Raw genomic sequence first — 17,217 nt, 5'->3', positions numbered from 1 at the left:
GAATGAATGAATTGGAACCAATGAAAATGGATTATTCAGTTGTTGGACTCTGGGTTATTTAGTTATTATTATGTCACTGGTAGACTGAGACAAACCCCTAAATCAGAGAGACTATAGATGTTTCAGAGTGACAAATGCATAACAGGCCATGATTTAATGTTACTGTGTACTATAAACTCTACACTGTGATTGAAAATACTGTAACACGAAGTCAGTGAAATACACCAGGAATACACCTCTAATCCAGATTTCACAGCATTTGGCCCTCCTCCAAAGAGTGCCTGGGCCAAAGCTAAAACCAAGGCTGCAGGCTGCCTTACTTTCCCAGGAAAGAAAACTCCAGTAAGGATGCCGAAAGAATCTCTGTCACAAACTTGACCGAGCCCTAGACATTCTTACTGAGTTGAGTTAGCAGCAGCTTTGAAGTGGAAGGAAGAGAAAAGATGTCCTCAAGGTAAGGGGAGAAGAGAGACTTCAAGGATGGCAGGAGATTGAGTAAATGTAGGCGGGATGAAACAATTGTGTCAGCAATTCTGAAACTCTGGGATAAAAGCAACTCCTCTCTTCCTTGCCCACGTAAACTGGACTTGTAAGATGTCTGGCTCCATACCATACTTCATCTGGATTTATAAATAGAAAATATGACCCACACCCTTAAAACTTTCATATTCTTCATTGAAAAGGCACAAATTATGTCAACTGAAGCCATTTGAATACAGATATTTAAATACAGTCATTTCAAATATATGACTAAATAGCATTAGTACCATGAGTTCAGAATTCTCAGAAATTCTTTTATTGTCCTCTTCATGGTGTTTCATTATCCAAAAACATAGAATTAATTTATTCAGAAATATTCATTGAGTTTTATCGACAATCTCAGTCCCAGGGACCCAAACATCCCTGTGAGGAAAGGCTGTACCTCTCTTCAACTTTTGAAGCACCAAGCTCCCATCTCCTACTCCTAAGGTACAATCGGTTTAGTGAATGAGTGTGTTAATTATTTATTAACAGTAAATTAATTGAGAATTAATAATTAGTTATGATCAATATTAATTGATAATTAGTTATAATTATACATAGTTATTGCACAGCTATTATGTGTCAGGCACTGTTCTTTGTTCTTTTCAGAGGCCCCAAGACCACCTAACTGTCTCTGGGTAAATCGCCCAGATTATTTAGATTAGGACACTATATTCCTACTTCAAATGCTGAGCATTAATTTATGGTATTCCTGGGCACCAATGTATGTGCAAGTGCACCCAGAGCTTACATTCCCATTAAGATAGTGCTTTAAGTGACTGTCTGAATCAGGTTCACCTGTGTGCTTGTTGACCGTTTAGATTCACAGCCTTTTTTTCTGGCCCACACAATCAGTATTTCTTGGGACAAGCCCCTGACCCTGTATTTTAAGAAGCCTTTCCATGTAGTACTCATATTCCTTAACGTTTGAGAACCTCTGCCTTAGAATAGCAGGGTCTGATTCTACCCAAACACTGTAAACCTCTTCAAGGGTGACTTGGTAGATACATGTTGTTATATATTATTCAATCAATGTTACACCACTGTGTGTCCTCATTAATCCCCTTTCCCGATTTCGTTGAGAATCTTTTCAAGCTTAAAACAATGAACACTGGTCCAACACTTAGAAAAAATCCACGGGGAAATATGCCTGACAGAAGCAAATACTCTGGTGCTCAATCTGATGCTGCGTGTTTTTGATGAAAAGATAACAACCAAAAGAGCACGTCAACGCGCAGTCAAGTTAGAAAAACTCAAGGATTCCTTTGTAGTTCTCACTAAATTAAAACTGTCCCGGCATCAGGATCAGGTTTCAATGTGAAGGATGAACCACACTTACCCACAAATATATGCTTATTTAAAATTGCAAGAAAAAGATTAGTTTCTACATAAGAATATCAATGCATATCACTGTTATTTTGAATGAAAGAGCCTCTAAGTTGTTCTTTAAAATAAAGAGAGTGATAAAAAAAAGTCTCCAATTTAAAGTTTAATAAAACTCTTTTAGAAAACAAATCTATAACAAATTCAACCTTTGGGGAAAAAAATGAATCAATGTTTTATCTTTTATCTTTTTGAATTCTTCTACTATTTTGTCACAAATCGTGCTTCTAAAAGTATATTGGCTCTTCAGACTCCAGCGGTTCTCTGTTAAGGTCATGATTTTGGCCGCCCTCCGTGAGGCCTCAGTTTTGTTTGGTGTTAAAGTCCTGAACGAAACACCTAGGAACATGTTTGCATTTGCAGTATTTCCCTTTTAGGTGGAACAGCCACCCGACAGAGGGGCTTTCTGGGATGCATTCGGTCTCTGCAGTTGAACGGAATGGCCCTGGACCTGGAAGAAAGAGCCAAGGTGACTCCCGGAGTGGAGCCGGGCTGCAGAGGGCACTGCAGCAGCTACGGGAGGTTGTGCCACAACGGCGGGAAGTGCAGGGAAAAGCCCAGCGGGTTCTCCTGTGACTGCACCTCCTCTGCATTCGCAGGGCCGTTCTGCTCAGACGGTGAGTGTGACGCGGGTGCCCCAGCAGCAAGACAATCCAACGTGAATAAAACCTCCTGCACTTCTTTTTCTCTGTAGCTATTTGAAACAAAACTATTTCCATTTCTGATTTTTTTTTGGCAGATTGCCTATTTTATGCCAATGGCATTTCATTACTTAAGTATTTGCCGCGGTTCTTTAAACACTGTGTTTATTGATGATAAACCCTCTAATCTCGCCTCTAGGTGTTGTAGAGTGTTGGCTGCTCAGTCGGCACTTTTCTATCTACAGCTAATGCTCTTAAGTAATATGGGTGTCAACAACCAGTCCCATGGGCAGTTCTCATTTTTCAAATCATTAAAAGCATTATTGCTATTTTTGAAGATGGTCAACAACGCAAAGACATTTAGGAAGCTTTGTTGTTTTACCAAACAAATATTATTTCCAGGAATATAAATAACGTTTGCATTCAGTATTGATGTGTAACAAAATAGAGATGCTCGGGCGTTTTGCTCTGTGAAATGTCGACTGTCTGTTGGTGAAGTGAAACAGCGGACTCTTTTTCAGCCGGTCTTGTTCACTGATCCGTGTCATGGAAGAAGGAACGAGCTGAGTGTAGTACTCAGCGTTCTGAACAGACTTCCGTGAATAGACAAACGTTTGCTGTAGTTCCTCATAGAAAAATGTCAACCAGTTTAATTCAGTTGCTTTATTTAAGTGTTTCTGGGCTACTGAAACTTTACTAACGAAAACTGGCTGCAAATTGAAGCAGTCCCTGATTTGCAATGAAAGCATTTGAGATTATTTAATGGAAAGTTGGCCAAAGTGCGCTCTTCAAGTCATCTACTTTTTATCAGGAGTAAGTTATCGTTTAAAATCAACCTGTGGTAATCAATCACTGCTGCTACCATTCTATGCTTCTCATGTTTAAAGTTAGAACTAAGACCTGTCTTTGCATCCTCACGTCTTTATAAGAGGATGTCTTTATTTTCTGAATCTAAATGATTTCCAGTTCATCTTGCGAAGTGTAATCGGGAATATTATTCTGCATCCACATGTTATGTAGTATCTAAAACGTGTATCTATAGATAGTAAAACTAATAGACAAAAACCTAAAGCTCTGAGGGAGTGGAGATATTGCTGCATTATCCGTGAGCATCGTCTGAGGCTCACGTTCAACAAGTGCCCTGTATAGTAATGGGGGAAAGCAGAGTTCTGGGATCCCGAGCTAGTTACCTCTCCCACCATCTTCTTCACTTTTATACAAATATATTTGGGGTGTGTGTGTGTGTGTGTGTGTGTGTGTGTGTGTGTGTGTGAATTTAGGATATTAATCTCGTGTAAGTAAAATGATTTCTAAAAGTTTGGAGAGTTATTGTTTAAATTTAAAAAGTATCAGTATAACTGAGACAACATCGTTGTTTCTTAGATTTTTTAACGTAAAATGTGCATATCATTTCAGAGATTTCTGCCTATTTTGGATCTGGCTCATCTGTGATTTACAATTTTCAAGAAAATTACTCCCTAAGTAAAAATTCCAGCTCCCACGCGGCTTCGTTTCACGGTGACATGAGGCTAAGCAGGGAAACGATCAAGTTTAGCTTCCGCACCACACGGACCCCGAGCTTGCTGCTCTACGTCAACTCCTTTTATAAAGAATACCTTTCCGTTATCATTGCCAAAAATGGTGAGTGCTGTTCAGACGAGAGAAAACTGGGTTAGAACATTAGGTCAGGAACGATATGAATCCTTCTCATGCTCCCACTCCTCAAACTACAAACAGGAAGAAAAGTGTTCCTGTCCTGTGTATTCAGTTTTGTTTTTTCGGTACTGTCCTATCAACTCAATCTAAAAGGATTATTTAAAATACTTAAAATGCCGTTATCGCTTTATAATTTTGGTAATTTAACACAATCAGGGTGAATTTTTAATTTATGTAGATAAAATATTTATTATATTTTATCATTGCTCGGATCACTTTCCTATTCCATGTGAATATCAGTATCAGTTTTGTGGTTCATTTTGAAATAGGATGCCTATTTGTACATAACAAATAATTTCCTTTGAATCAAAGTAGAGAAGTTTTGAGAGAATGTTAACAAACTAGCATTATGTATAAGAAAACGTCCACAAAATAACCTGTTGGTTCTGATTTTCGGCAATAAAGTAGTCATGGGAAATGCTAGTACATCGACGCAGGGTAATGGTATGTGGCTTAGGATGTGTGTGCTACAGAAAACCACTTACTGTTATTGTTCTCTTCCCTTTATCTGGATTAGAGATAAAAATTTTATGAGTAAATCCTCTGGGTGAGGAAAACAAACGAACATACTAACATGTGAATATATTATTTCAACTAAATCAAATATGGCCCAAGGGCACTGAACATCAAAATAAAAATAATATTGTTCAATAAGTATATTTCTCCTCACTGTATACATTTTGAGCTTGAAGCTTATCTATATATATTAGGACATTTTCTCTGTTAAACTGGAAGATATCCTGTGAAGTAAATTTATTGACATCTTTGCAGGCAATTAAGTGAGTAGTGTTTGCTTATAATCATTCCATTCATCAGTTGCATTTCAGGAATGGTAGATACATTTTTTTTGAAAGATGAGATTATAGAAACAACGTTATTGCAATATTCCACAATAGTTTGGCACTTCATAATATACGAAATCTTATTTTTTTAAGTTAGAGGCTAGTACAGAGATTTGCAAATGCTTAATCACATATTTGACAAATTAAAATTTTGCAAGAAAGAGCCTGCTTATTCGCAGCATGTTTGCTCTTGATTTTGAAAATAGTGCAATTTCACATGGAAACTGACTTCTAGGGATTATGAGGAAAGTGTACATCCAAATGAACTACTGTGGATTTCCCCCCAGAAATTAATAAATAACAAAAAAGGATTCTTGAGTTTTTTTAAGTAGTTTTTAAAATACAGTTTTAACTAAAATATAACTTTTTCCCCCTACTTTAGGAAGTTTGCAGATCAGGTACAAGCTAAATAGATATCAAGAACCCGATGTTGTTAACTTTGATTTCAAAAACATGGCTGATGGGCAGCTTCACCACATAAGGATTAACAGAGAAGAAGCAGTGGTCTTTGTGGAGGTAATAGAGAAAATGCAGCAGAAGCAATGGTTAAAATTATGCTCCCCAGCAAGAAGGACCTACAGCAGAAATTGGATAATGGATAGATTAAACAAAGACATCCTTTCAGTTGCTGCTTTTGCATAGATCATAGACCATCAGACGTGTTCAGGTTTTTTAAGCAATAAGATTCTGTCCAAAATATTATTAATATTTGATACTTAAAATTGCCAAACTTTCCTATTTGTTTTGCTTTACTCAGGAGGGAAATGCTTTCTAGTTTAGCATAATATGCTATTGGTAGGACCATTGCTACTCTAATGAAACCAGTTTACTTCAGATGGGTGTACATGCAACCATAATTCTAGCACAGAAATTAATGATTGCAATATCAGAATAAATTTTAAAATGATGTGAATTACAGCAGAGAAAGATGAATTATTCACTCTACCAGCTTTTGAAGCAAAGCACTAAGGTTTCAGCCCTCTAGATAGAGGAAAATTTCTTAGCTGAATGACTCAAGTGAAAATACCCAGCTAAGTAAAAATATCAAGATGAGAATAGCTTGTATCTTTTCGTTGGTTTTCCCCATTTTGGCTTTCTTATACAGTGGAGAAAAATGGAGTGATACAAGGGGATAGAAGGTGGGGTGCACTGGTATCTGAGGGTGCATAGAAATAGTTTAGAAAATAATATTCACCTGTATAAATGGCTAACTCTTTAAACTTTGTTTTCCTAAATCTTTGGGGCCATATTAACTCTTGCCTATTTTATCATTTTCTTTTGTCTTCCTTTGCCTCCTGCCTCTTCTCAACAACGGCATCCGTTCGGATGTTTGCATCTCATGTAACAATTTTGTAGATTGACGAGAAAGCGAGGAGACAAGTCCACCTTGCATCAGGTACAGAACTCAGTGCGGTCAGATCCCTTGTACTGGGCAGGATTCTAGGTAAGTAAAAGGAATGGCCTTTCCCCTAATCATGATGCATAAACATGGACCAGAAGAGTCATATGCCAGAGTCACACACACACACACACACACACACACACACACACACACGCCACATGCAAATTCATCATGCCAAAAGAAATCTCTTGCGTAATTTCATTTCTGAAGTGAATGATAATCAAGGCAGAAGCTGTACTTTCTCAGGGGTATATGTAATTGTGAGTAGCGACATTTTGCAAGATGAGCAAGCATGTTACTTTGATAGTTATGCCACTCTGGCGTGTGCCATGCGTCAGTCCAGCATAATGAAACACGGTATTGCCCTCACACTTCAAGAATATCAAATAAAAGTAGAAATAACAGGCTGTGTATCAGTCAGCTGCCAAATATATAAACCATTATCTAATGATAAAACTAGGATTAGATCTAAAAGAAAATGGAGGAGAAAGCAATTGCTTTTCTGCTGCTTAGTGAATATGCTTTAGGTTGTGGCCTGGATCCTGTTTGCCTTGTTGAGATGCAGTGGCCAGCCACTCCTGCTAGAACCCAATGACGTATAACCCAGTGTCTATCTAAATGCCTTATAATTCTTATTTCTATCCACTAGTTACTTCTGATAATAGCACTGAAGTAGAAACATACTCTTGCCATTTTAACATCAAAATATGTACGCCTTTTTTATACTTGCCAGCAAGGACTAAATGGAAAGAGGGGCAGTGCATTTTAAAAGGGATTTTCTTTTTAGTTATAAAAGTGGGGGTGGGAGACTTTCTGTAGTCTGGTTCTCATTCCTAGTTTGATATTTGACACTAGCCTCGAATATTTTGTCCAAGATAATAAATGGAATCTTTTAGTTTTTTGACCTTTTCAGTTACTTATACCTTGATATATCATTTCTTGCATTCCCTGTACATAATCTCAGAATCTTGAGAATGTTTGATCAAACCTATGGGTGAATGATCAAAATATTGGCCCTTGAGAAGGTTAATAGTTAAGTTTGTAAATACTTATAGGCTTTCTAGTACTATGATAAGCACCAGTATTGTACGCTCTTATTCTCCAAACAAGCAGGGGAAATATCAATTGCATTGTTCTTCCAGTATGCTATAGTAGAGATAAAAAATATGTGCAAAGTACTACTTGGATATTTGGAAGCTTAATTGGAATATCCCAAGTGAGTTTCATAGTATAAGTTACATAAATTCAACTACAGTAATTAAAAAATCAGATAATTATAGCAAATCCCGATTTCAAGAGCTCCTCAGTCTAGCAAGGTCTGAGATGAGGCATTTTACATAAAAATGTAAAATACAAGATAGAAAATTCTAACAATTATGCATAATGTTGATAAAATCATATTTTTGAAGAAATAACATGTTCAAATTTAATGCCAGAGTTGCTGATGAAAATATTTTGTGTGAATAGAAATAAGTCAAAAATATTACAAAACAATTGGGAAACTGATCTGCATTTTATGAGGAGGATTATATTAATCAAACAGTAGAATAATAGCATTCATTATATAAATATTTGTTTCCCTTTTTATAATGAATATCGCAGATTAATAAGGAATTAAAGATGTTAATGTTTTCATTCAAGAACAGAGTATTATCAGAATGCATATCACTCATGCTGAAAATTAAGATTAAAGTTCAAAAGTAAGAATTTATTTGGTACGTGCCTAAGGTGTGGATCTTGACCAAGGACTAATATTACATTCAAATCATTTGTAATTCAAAGGAGACTAATAATTTATGGTCGTATGGTGTGGTATATGAATTTACAACAAAATGTTATGTACTATATTATTATGTTGTAATATGGTATGTTAATTTATAGCAAAATTGATGCTAAAATGGAACTAGTAGTTTTCCAGAGAGTTACTCAATCTTGAAGTTTCTTATTATGTTAGTCGGGGTCCTCCAAGAAGCCATTGCCAAGACAAAATTAACCACGTGAGGATTTTATTAAGGGGACACTTGTGAAAGAGAACGTGGGGAGAGAGCTTGCCAAGACTGGCAGAGCCGTCAGATGCCATGCAGCTCTGCCTTCAAGTGAAGGAGAGAGGGAGGGAAAGTTAGACAGAAGCATCCTAGACTTCCGTGCAGTCAACAAAGGTTAAACAGTCTTTGGGGAGCCCATGAGTCTGTCATCCATCAGAGGAGTCCCATGTTTCCAAGGATGGGTCTGCCTTAGAGTCCCTGCTATGATCAGCTGTTGGCTGGGAACAGCCCATGGGAAGCAAGGCACTGGCCCAAGTAAGAGGATGGATTTCAGAGCCCAGCAGCTGGGGCCCTTGGTCAATTCCTCTCATCTAGTTGGAGGTCTGCAAGGCACATTCTCATGTGCCCACACTTATCAACTATGTTTTTCATTTTTGTAAGTCTGTTTGGCTCCCTTGTTCATTTAGCACATACTTTGTGATCACCGGTTGTGTACACAGAGAATGCCACTCAGCAAGGCAGACACTGCCTCTGCCCTCACAGAATTTATGGTTAGTGGGCATACAGATAATCATTATACAAAATGTTCCTGTGTATCTAATTGAGTGTAATGTACCCTATGTTGCTTGGGATAAAATAGTTCCAAATTATCCTCCAAATTAAAATAAATTAAAATACTGTGGGACTTCCCTGGCGGTTCAGTGGTTAGGACTCGGCACTTTCACTGCTGGGCCCCGGGTTCAATCCCTGGTCAGGGGACTAAGATCCCGCAAGCCGGGCAGCACAGCCAAAAAAAAAAAAAAATTAAATACTTGTTTCGTTTTATAATTTCTGAATATTTCTTTTAAGGGAGCAGAAAAATCCATTGACCCGTTTTTTTTTTTGGAGTTATAATTTGCCTATTTCAACCAAAGACTTAAGGATATGACCATCCACGGCCATTTTATAAATTTATTTATTTTATTTTTGGCTGTGTTGGGTCTTCATTTCTGTGCGAGGTCTCTCTCTAGTTGCGGCAAGCGGGGGCCACTCTTCATCGCGGTGCGCGGGCCTCTCACTATCGCGGCCTCTCTTGTTGCGGAGCACAGGCTCCAGACGCGCAGGCTCAGTAGTTGTGGCTCACGGGCCCAGTCGCTCCGCGGCATGTGGGATCTTCCCAGACCAGGGCTCGAACCCGTGTCCCCTGTGTTGGCAGGCGGATTCTCAACCACTGCGCCACCAGGGAAGCCCCCACTGCCATTTTAGATGGAAACCCAGAAATAAAGGAAATTCTTCCCCTCTTTCACTTTTCTCCAGTACTCATTTCTTAAACTCAGGAAGAATCATGGGAATAATTTTGGATTATTGTCACTATTAATCAACATTACTAGCAGATGTTGAAAAGGAGGGTAAATTTTAGAAATAATATCAAGCTGTACTATGATGACATGGAAACCATCTCTAACTCCCTACTACACTTAAAATATTTGAAGACTCAATAACTTTGGCATTAATAGTCATTAGTAGTTGGGAGCCGGGGTGAGATGACCCAGGTGTTTGCCAAGCAGCTCAATTTAGATACTCCTGTATTCAATAAAGTACATTAAATTTGCTTTTCATATTTAAAATTCACTATAAAATTAAACTTTGGATTCTGCATCTGGATACTTTTGTATGTTAGAATCGTTTTATGATTTATTTGAGTAGAAGCTGGGTGATTATTTTCACTCATCCTGAGTAGTAGCTTTTGTATGTTAGAGGTGACTGATGACCATTAGGGATCATTTCTCTCTTCTGAGGCCATAGAGCCAGGGAGTACACTCAGATTAGTGCAGTGGAGGTTTAGCCCAGATGTAAATAAAGTCTGTAGTCAGCTAGGAAAGGACATCTACTCAGTCTCCGATGAAGAGCTTTGAGAACAATCTCAATGTGTCAGGAACCGTTCATGTAAAACTCACTTAAGAGCCCAGACGTGAGGAAAAAACATGAGCCAGGTAACCTAAGGGCACTGCAATTTTGTAAATATATTGTGAAACGTCTCAAGATAATGGAGGCGTTATTTTAAAAGCACGTTTTAAAAGAGAAGTATAGTTTAGAGCAAGAAAAGTAAGGAATCTACTTAAAATCACTTTTTTGTATTCATCAGGTTGATTTTTGAATATTTTAATAATTAAAATGTCATAGACCATCTTCAGTACTTAGCATGACTTCATCCTTGTGGCGGCTTTAATCGTTTCCAGACAGTCAGCTGTATCATTTTGAATTGGCCATACCTAGAAACTTGAAAACAGCTTTTCTCCTCATCGTGATACCTGAGCATCGATCAGAAGTGTCATGTTCCAAAAGCAAAGAGCACTCCTGAGGCTGAAGCATATTATCTGATTTTAATTATGGAGCAAATGATAAGGTAGACAGTGGGATTTTTGTCAGAGGCACATATAATCATGAGTACACGCTCCAGGTGGGACGGGCAAGTGTACGCCTTTGACAAGGATGTCACCTGCATCACTTTCACTTGGCCGTCAAACATCGTAAAACAGAGCTCAACTTACACTGCAAAAAATGCTAAATGATAAAAGCCAAAGTCACAAATCCCAAATTATATATTTATCAGCTGTCACAATCTAGAAGCCTTCATACAATGATAAAACTCAAATAATTTCTAAAATAAAAAGGAGAAAGCAATTGTTTATTTCTTTGATTACTGACGTGCTTTAAAATGTACCTGCACCAGGAATAAGTAAAAAATAAAGCCATGCTCAGGGACTTACATTATTGTGTGCATGAATTTATTAAAGACCAGGCATTGATGGATGAGAGAGAGAGGATGAAATTGACAGGAGGTACGGATACAGGACCTTTGGGGTGGAGAGAGGGCACAGCCACGGCAAAGAGATACTGGACCGGCCAGCCTAATGATGGTCTATAGCACTAGTCAGAAGAAAGACAGTGAAATGTGAATTCTGCTCGTGTTGTCTGTTAAGTATAAAAGAGGGTTAGAGATGGTTTCCATGTCATCAGAGTAAGATATTGTTACCTATAAATTATCCTCCGTGCTTGATAGCTGCCAGTAATGCTTGTTAACGACGATTGAAGCCAAAAAGTGTTCCTACAGTCCATTCTCATTTGTAGAAATGAGTACTGGAGGACAGAGAGAAAGCAATTCCTCTCTTTCTATTCTTCCTTCTGAAGACGCAGGCAGCCTGATGTCGTTTCTTTGTTAAGCATGTTCAAAATGTGTTAAGTACTGAGGCCAAAGTGAATGATTCCTCAATCGGCTCCTTTAAGAGACCTATTTACTCAAAGATTATATAAAGAGACATCTCTCTACGATGTAATTATGTAATTAATCAAAGGAGGTATGCAGGTATAAAGTTGTTTTGCTAATTCATTAAGCTTTTATTGGGTCACAATTCCACCACATGAAAAAAAAAATCTCAATTAAGATCACTGCATACTCTTGAAATTGCATAAAGCATCTCATAGCAAATGTGCCCACATTTTGAAAAATGATACAATTTAACCTATTACAAAATGACTGAAAATTACTCTTCAGAGGCTGAGCGAAGTTTACGACTATTTATTACTTTTTTATGTCAGGTACGTAATGGTGCAAGAACACTGACAGCAAAAATCGGTGGGTACATCATGGTGGGAAGAGCCAGGTTGCATCAGATAAGCTGGGTTCATATTCCTCCCTAATTAATAGGCTGCATTTCATTTGCCTTGTTTATCCAAAACTCATTAGATTAAGTTCTGAGTTGTGTTTACAGATTGTTTTTTATGTTAGAAGACTTTTCTAAAAGCCTGAAGATGTTTTCACTCATTGTGAGCAGTAGCTTTGGTATATTTAAAGGCAGTGACCACATCGGGATCATTTATCTCTTCTGAGGCTGCAGAGCCAGGAAGTAACTCAGATTTCTGCAGTGGAGATCTAGGCCAGATGTAAATAAAGTATGTGGTCAGAGGGAAGAGGATGTCGACGGCATCTCCTCAGAAGAGCTTCAGGAACGGACTTCAATCTCAGGGACGTTTTATGTAAAACCTGCTTCAAAGCCAAAGGGTACATAAGAAAGTTTAAGTCAGTTACTTAAGGACACTGTGATTTTGTAAATGTCCCGTCAAATGACACTTCAGATGACACAGGTCATGCTGAAAGCAAAAGAGAAGCTCAGGTTACCCCGAGATGCCTCACTATAAATAGTTTGTACATTAATCAGGTTCTCAAGGTTGTATCTCAGAAGCAGCAGGCTTGGTTGGCAAATAAATACTGTTTATAAAAAAACCTGCTCCTTTATCCACACAGTATTTGCTGTCTGCTTTGCCATTTGACTTTTCCACCAACTTTTGTTGTTGTTGAATCCTTGTTGTAATTGCCTATGATGGTAGAAATGTCCTGCTGGATATTAGCACTGCTCTTCTGATTCATTGCACCATTTTCTGGCAAGCTTTCTTTATCTTTATGGATTAAAGGTATTGAGATCCTTTTTTAAGGTGGCCCCTTTTCCATAGGTATGGCCAAACTACTTAGGTTTCTTTTGAGTTATTTGTTTTGTTTTGTTTATCTTTGTTGTTGTTGTTTTGACAGCCACAGGAAGTTTCATGAAGCACTTCTTGTTTTAATTGTTCTTCATTTACTTCATATCCTTTCCAGAAGCAGTCCTCTCTCTGGGTAATAGATAGAAAGACGCTTCGTACGAATTTTACTTTCTTGTTACTCTATTTTCTTGTAGAACTTTTGGTAGATTTCTTTGCAAAAGCAGAAGCCATTCCCTTGGTTGGAAGATACACTTGAGGCTAACTTTTTAACAGACAAGACCACCTGCAAAATCTGAGTCAGTTAAGAATTTTTCTAACCCGAAACATCCCAAACATAATTGTCTTATCAGGATTTCAATGAAGTAAGAGGCATTTACCTTCAATTCCCCCACCTGTCCTGTTCTAACCCTTACATGTTGTTGGCATTTCAGGAGTCAGATAATAGGAAAGATAAATGTTTTTGTTCACTGGCTTTATGAACACGGTTGTCAGTGCAGCTCTCTGATACTATGTACTGCTTATAAGCAACTTAATATAGCTGTTAACTTCATCTGGACTCACCTCTGGGAAGATGGATGCAAAGTCCCATAGTTCCCTTTCTCTCCAGATTCTAGTTCCGACCCATTGACTTTCCTGAAACAAGGGAGTTGACGGTCTAGCGCGGCCAGGTGGGGTGCCTGGGGGCTGCCAGTGAGACAGTGTTGTGAGACTCCCTGCTTCTGGTTGGAAGGGAGTCTGGGGACCAGCCTAGAAGAGTCTTAAGGGAGACCCTGAATTGTGTGGATCCTGGAAAATGCTTGGCTTGCAGAGAGCCCTGGACCCCATGGGGAAAGGGCAGCATTGAAAACTCAGTGCTTCTGTGTTCCCTCTTTGCCGAGGAGAGAATGACCTGAAATGTGAGGATTTCCTGAATCCTGAAATTTGGACCATGTCCTCTCTATCCTGAGGTTGGGTGGGCATTTGGATGGCAGCTTCACTGACAAGGACAGCTGCTACGCTGTCTACCTTCTCTGTCAGCCACCTAAGGAAGGCAGTGACAGAGAATCAACTAGCAGATGAGAAAAACAGCCCTATATACAACCCTTGATTCAACAGCAGTCAAGTGGGAGAGAAACCAAAACAACCAGAATTAAGCTATTCAAGGAGACAGAGCCCATCCTGAATGAAATTGAGTAAGAGCATTGTAAGGAGATTCTAGCAAAGCAACAAAAAGACCTAGAGGAGCTAAAAGTATGATTTTTCCAGACTAAAAAAGAATGATCTTTGTGGATACTTGAAATCATCCCCTGGAAGAGCCAGTGAGTGACGCACCTGACCCACACAAAAACAAGTCCTAAAAGATAGAAATCAGGAGGGAGATTAAAAGCAGTTCAAGAATATGCAGAGGAGACCCAACGTGAATACTCAGCAGTCCAGAAGGATAAAAAGGATGAAAGTGAAACAGTAGTTGCTTGCACAGCATATGAAATTTTCCAAGCTAAAGAAAAACCTTGTGTCTGCAGATTAAAAGGGGCCACCGTGGTCTATGCATAATAGATGAGAGAAGATAAACAGCAGGGACAATCTGACAAAAATTCCTAAATCACAGGGAATCTTACAAAGTTTAAGAAAGAAGTGATAGAGCCAGAAGATGCTGGAGTAATATCTACAGGCGATTAAGAGAATAGGGCTGGGCAGAGTCATCCTTAAAATAGACACACACAAAAATCCCCTAATCCATCAAGATAAATTTCTGTTCCAGATACACTCCATCACATTTTCTAATTTATTTCTTCATAGCATTATCAGTCTTCAGAATTTTCATCCATTCCTGTTTCATGTTTATTGTCCGTCTCCCCTGCTAGGATGTAAGATGCTCAAACAGCAGGGAATGTGTTGCCTGTATATTTAGCTCTTAAAACAAATATTAATTGACAGACTAGTTTAAGTTTTAGAATTTAAAGCTTTTTTCTACAATATTTTATAATAGGTAAATATTTTCAGTTTAAAGGTGTAGGGTTTTAAAAAGTTGCCTCATATCAGATTTTTACCAAAGAAGTGAATTTTATCTATTTACTTTTTTTGTTGTTGTTCAAAAGGTAAGATTTTTTTTAAGGTCTATAGAAATTGTATTCAAGATTTTAACCTTGTAGAAGAAATACGAAAAGCACTGTTCTGATTATGTTGCTATTAAAGTATATTCCTTTTTATTTCTTGTTAAAGTAAAAAAAAAAAAAAAACACCAAAAAACTCCAAAGCAAGAATGCTGTCTTTTTCTAAAAATATGTATATTTGAATGTATTTCCACCCATTCAAATGAGTGACTGCTGTGTGGTGGGACTAAGTTAGTTCTTTGGTTTATACACGTTGATGAAGCACGTCCTATGTAACCGCGTGGTGCTGGGTGTTGAGGGTTCCCTGTGCGCTCACGGAGCAGCAGAGTGATAGCCTCTCAGGGCTCTTTGTGCTACGAGGCAGGACAGCCTAGTGGTAAGAACATAGGCTCCAGAGCTAAGATACCTGGGTCTGAATACCATATCCCCCAGTACAACAGGAAAGTGATGTAATCTCTCTAATTTTCAGATTTTTTGAAGTGTGATATTCATGATGCTAAACATCTAATCAGTATTTTTATTAAAAAGATATAAAACGTGAATGAAAATGGGGCAGAAGGAAGTGTTCTTCAAAAACCTTGATATGACAAGACAGCCTCAATCAGAACGGAGTTGCCCAGAGTCATTTCAAGAATAGATCTCAAGCCAGAAAAAAAAAAAAAAATGCACCGCAGAAGATATAAGTGGAGTGAAGGAAAGAATGTGTCAGTTATAAACAAAAGAAGCTTATGATTTTGGAGTCCAACAGGCCTGGAGTCCAGTGCACAATGCCAACAGCTGAGTAACCTCAGGCGAATCACTAAAATTCTGAACCTAAAGGGTCTTGTCTGTGTGACTGGAATAGGATACTCATGGCTACTGTAAGGTTTAAACACAGCATGCAAATCCCTTAGAATAGTGCCTACCGTATAATAAGCATTCAATAAATACAATATTTATTATATTAGTTTTTGAAGAGACCAGAATGCAAATGTTGGTGTCCCGGTATGTGCAGCACAGGGGAAAGTAGTCTTGCTGCTTTATGATCATATAGGATGGGTGGGTGCATCGTAGTCTGATAACATTTGAACGTTAAAAGTCTACAATTAATTCCCCTTGTTTAGATTTCATGCTTGCCAAGCATGAAATATCTTCTTCCCTGTAAAATTACGAATTAATATTTTGACACTCAAACCAATCTCTGTCCCACAATAGTTCCATATTAACTAAATGCTCGTTAAAATGGGGGGAGGGGTTATCTATGTATAGGGGGCACACACATATCTCAGTCTGAGCGATAGGTGGATAGTGAAACAGGGAGAAAAGTCAGAGAGGTATGAAGGTTTTCACTGCTGTACGTGAAGAATTAAGAGTCTCTAAAAGCTTTTGAGATACAACCTCTAACATGATAACATCTTGCAAGAACCCTGATCAGTTCATTATCTGACCCATTCTTTTAGAGACTTTCATTATTTCCAGAGAGCTCTCAGTATATTTAATTAGCCATACTTAAAAACTTGTCCTTATTAACCTGGGATGTCTCACCAGTAGTTGTGGGAAGATTGAATGGATCTCTTGTAATAAAGACAAAAGCAAAAGGAATTTAACAGCTGTGTATGTATTGCTGTTACGTTGTCAAGACTTGGAATATTCCACTGTGGCATTGCCCGTTTGCACCTTCACTGTCGTCAATACTGTGGTGTTTCTTTGGCTTCACAGAACACAGTGATGTGGACCAGGAGACGGCGCTGGCAGGTGCACAGGGCTTCCTGGGCTGTCTCTCTGCTGTGCAGGTCAGCCACGTGGTCCCGCTGAAGGCCGCTCTACACCACAGCCGCCCAGCCCCCATCACCATCTCAGGACACGTGACGGAGTCCAGCTGTGTGGCCCAGGCTGGCACTGATGCCACATCAAGGGAGAGGACACACTCCTTTGCAGGTGGCGTATGGCTCTTCCTTTACCCAGTCACAAACACAGCTTGTCCATTGGATATTAAAATCTTTTAATGCTGCGACTCTATGTTCTCGAGATGGTTTCTTGAAATTGGTTTTGTTTAATTTTCAGTCCTTTCCCATTTCTCTCCTAGATTCTCAATTCTTTATTCATGTGGACCATTGCATGTGGGCATTGCTTAAG

At 38.5% G+C, this 17,217-nt stretch overlaps 1 protein-coding gene across 6 annotated transcripts in view; it reads left to right on the top strand.

Annotated features, from left to right (window-relative positions):
• Nucleotides 1-17,217, top strand: part of CNTNAP4 (contactin associated protein family member 4) — a 254,199-nt gene that overhangs the window by 231,190 nt on the left and 5,792 nt on the right. For 4 of the 6 annotated variants that reach the window (XM_068527510.1, XM_068527511.1, XM_068527512.1 and 1 more), the window contains 5 exons: nucleotides 2,283-2,522; nucleotides 3,963-4,187; nucleotides 5,487-5,620; nucleotides 6,461-6,548; nucleotides 16,801-17,019. In XM_068527510.1, coding sequence (XP_068383611.1) covers nucleotides 2,283-2,522; nucleotides 3,963-4,187; nucleotides 5,487-5,620; nucleotides 6,461-6,548; nucleotides 16,801-17,019 — 906 coding nt within the window. The remainder of the gene's footprint in view (nucleotides 1-2,282; nucleotides 2,523-3,962; nucleotides 4,188-5,486; nucleotides 5,621-6,460; nucleotides 6,549-16,800; nucleotides 17,020-17,217) is intronic. The other 2 variants (XM_068527513.1, XM_068527515.1) reach the window with 2 other exon arrangements.

The sequence above is a fragment of the Eschrichtius robustus genome, chromosome 19, assembly GCF_028021215.1.
Source record: "Eschrichtius robustus isolate mEscRob2 chromosome 19, mEscRob2.pri, whole genome shotgun sequence".
NCBI classification, from domain to species: Eukaryota; Metazoa; Chordata; class Mammalia; order Artiodactyla; family Eschrichtiidae; genus Eschrichtius; species Eschrichtius robustus.
Note: the sequence above shows the minus strand (reverse complement) of the source record. Positions and strands in the feature narration are given on the sequence as shown.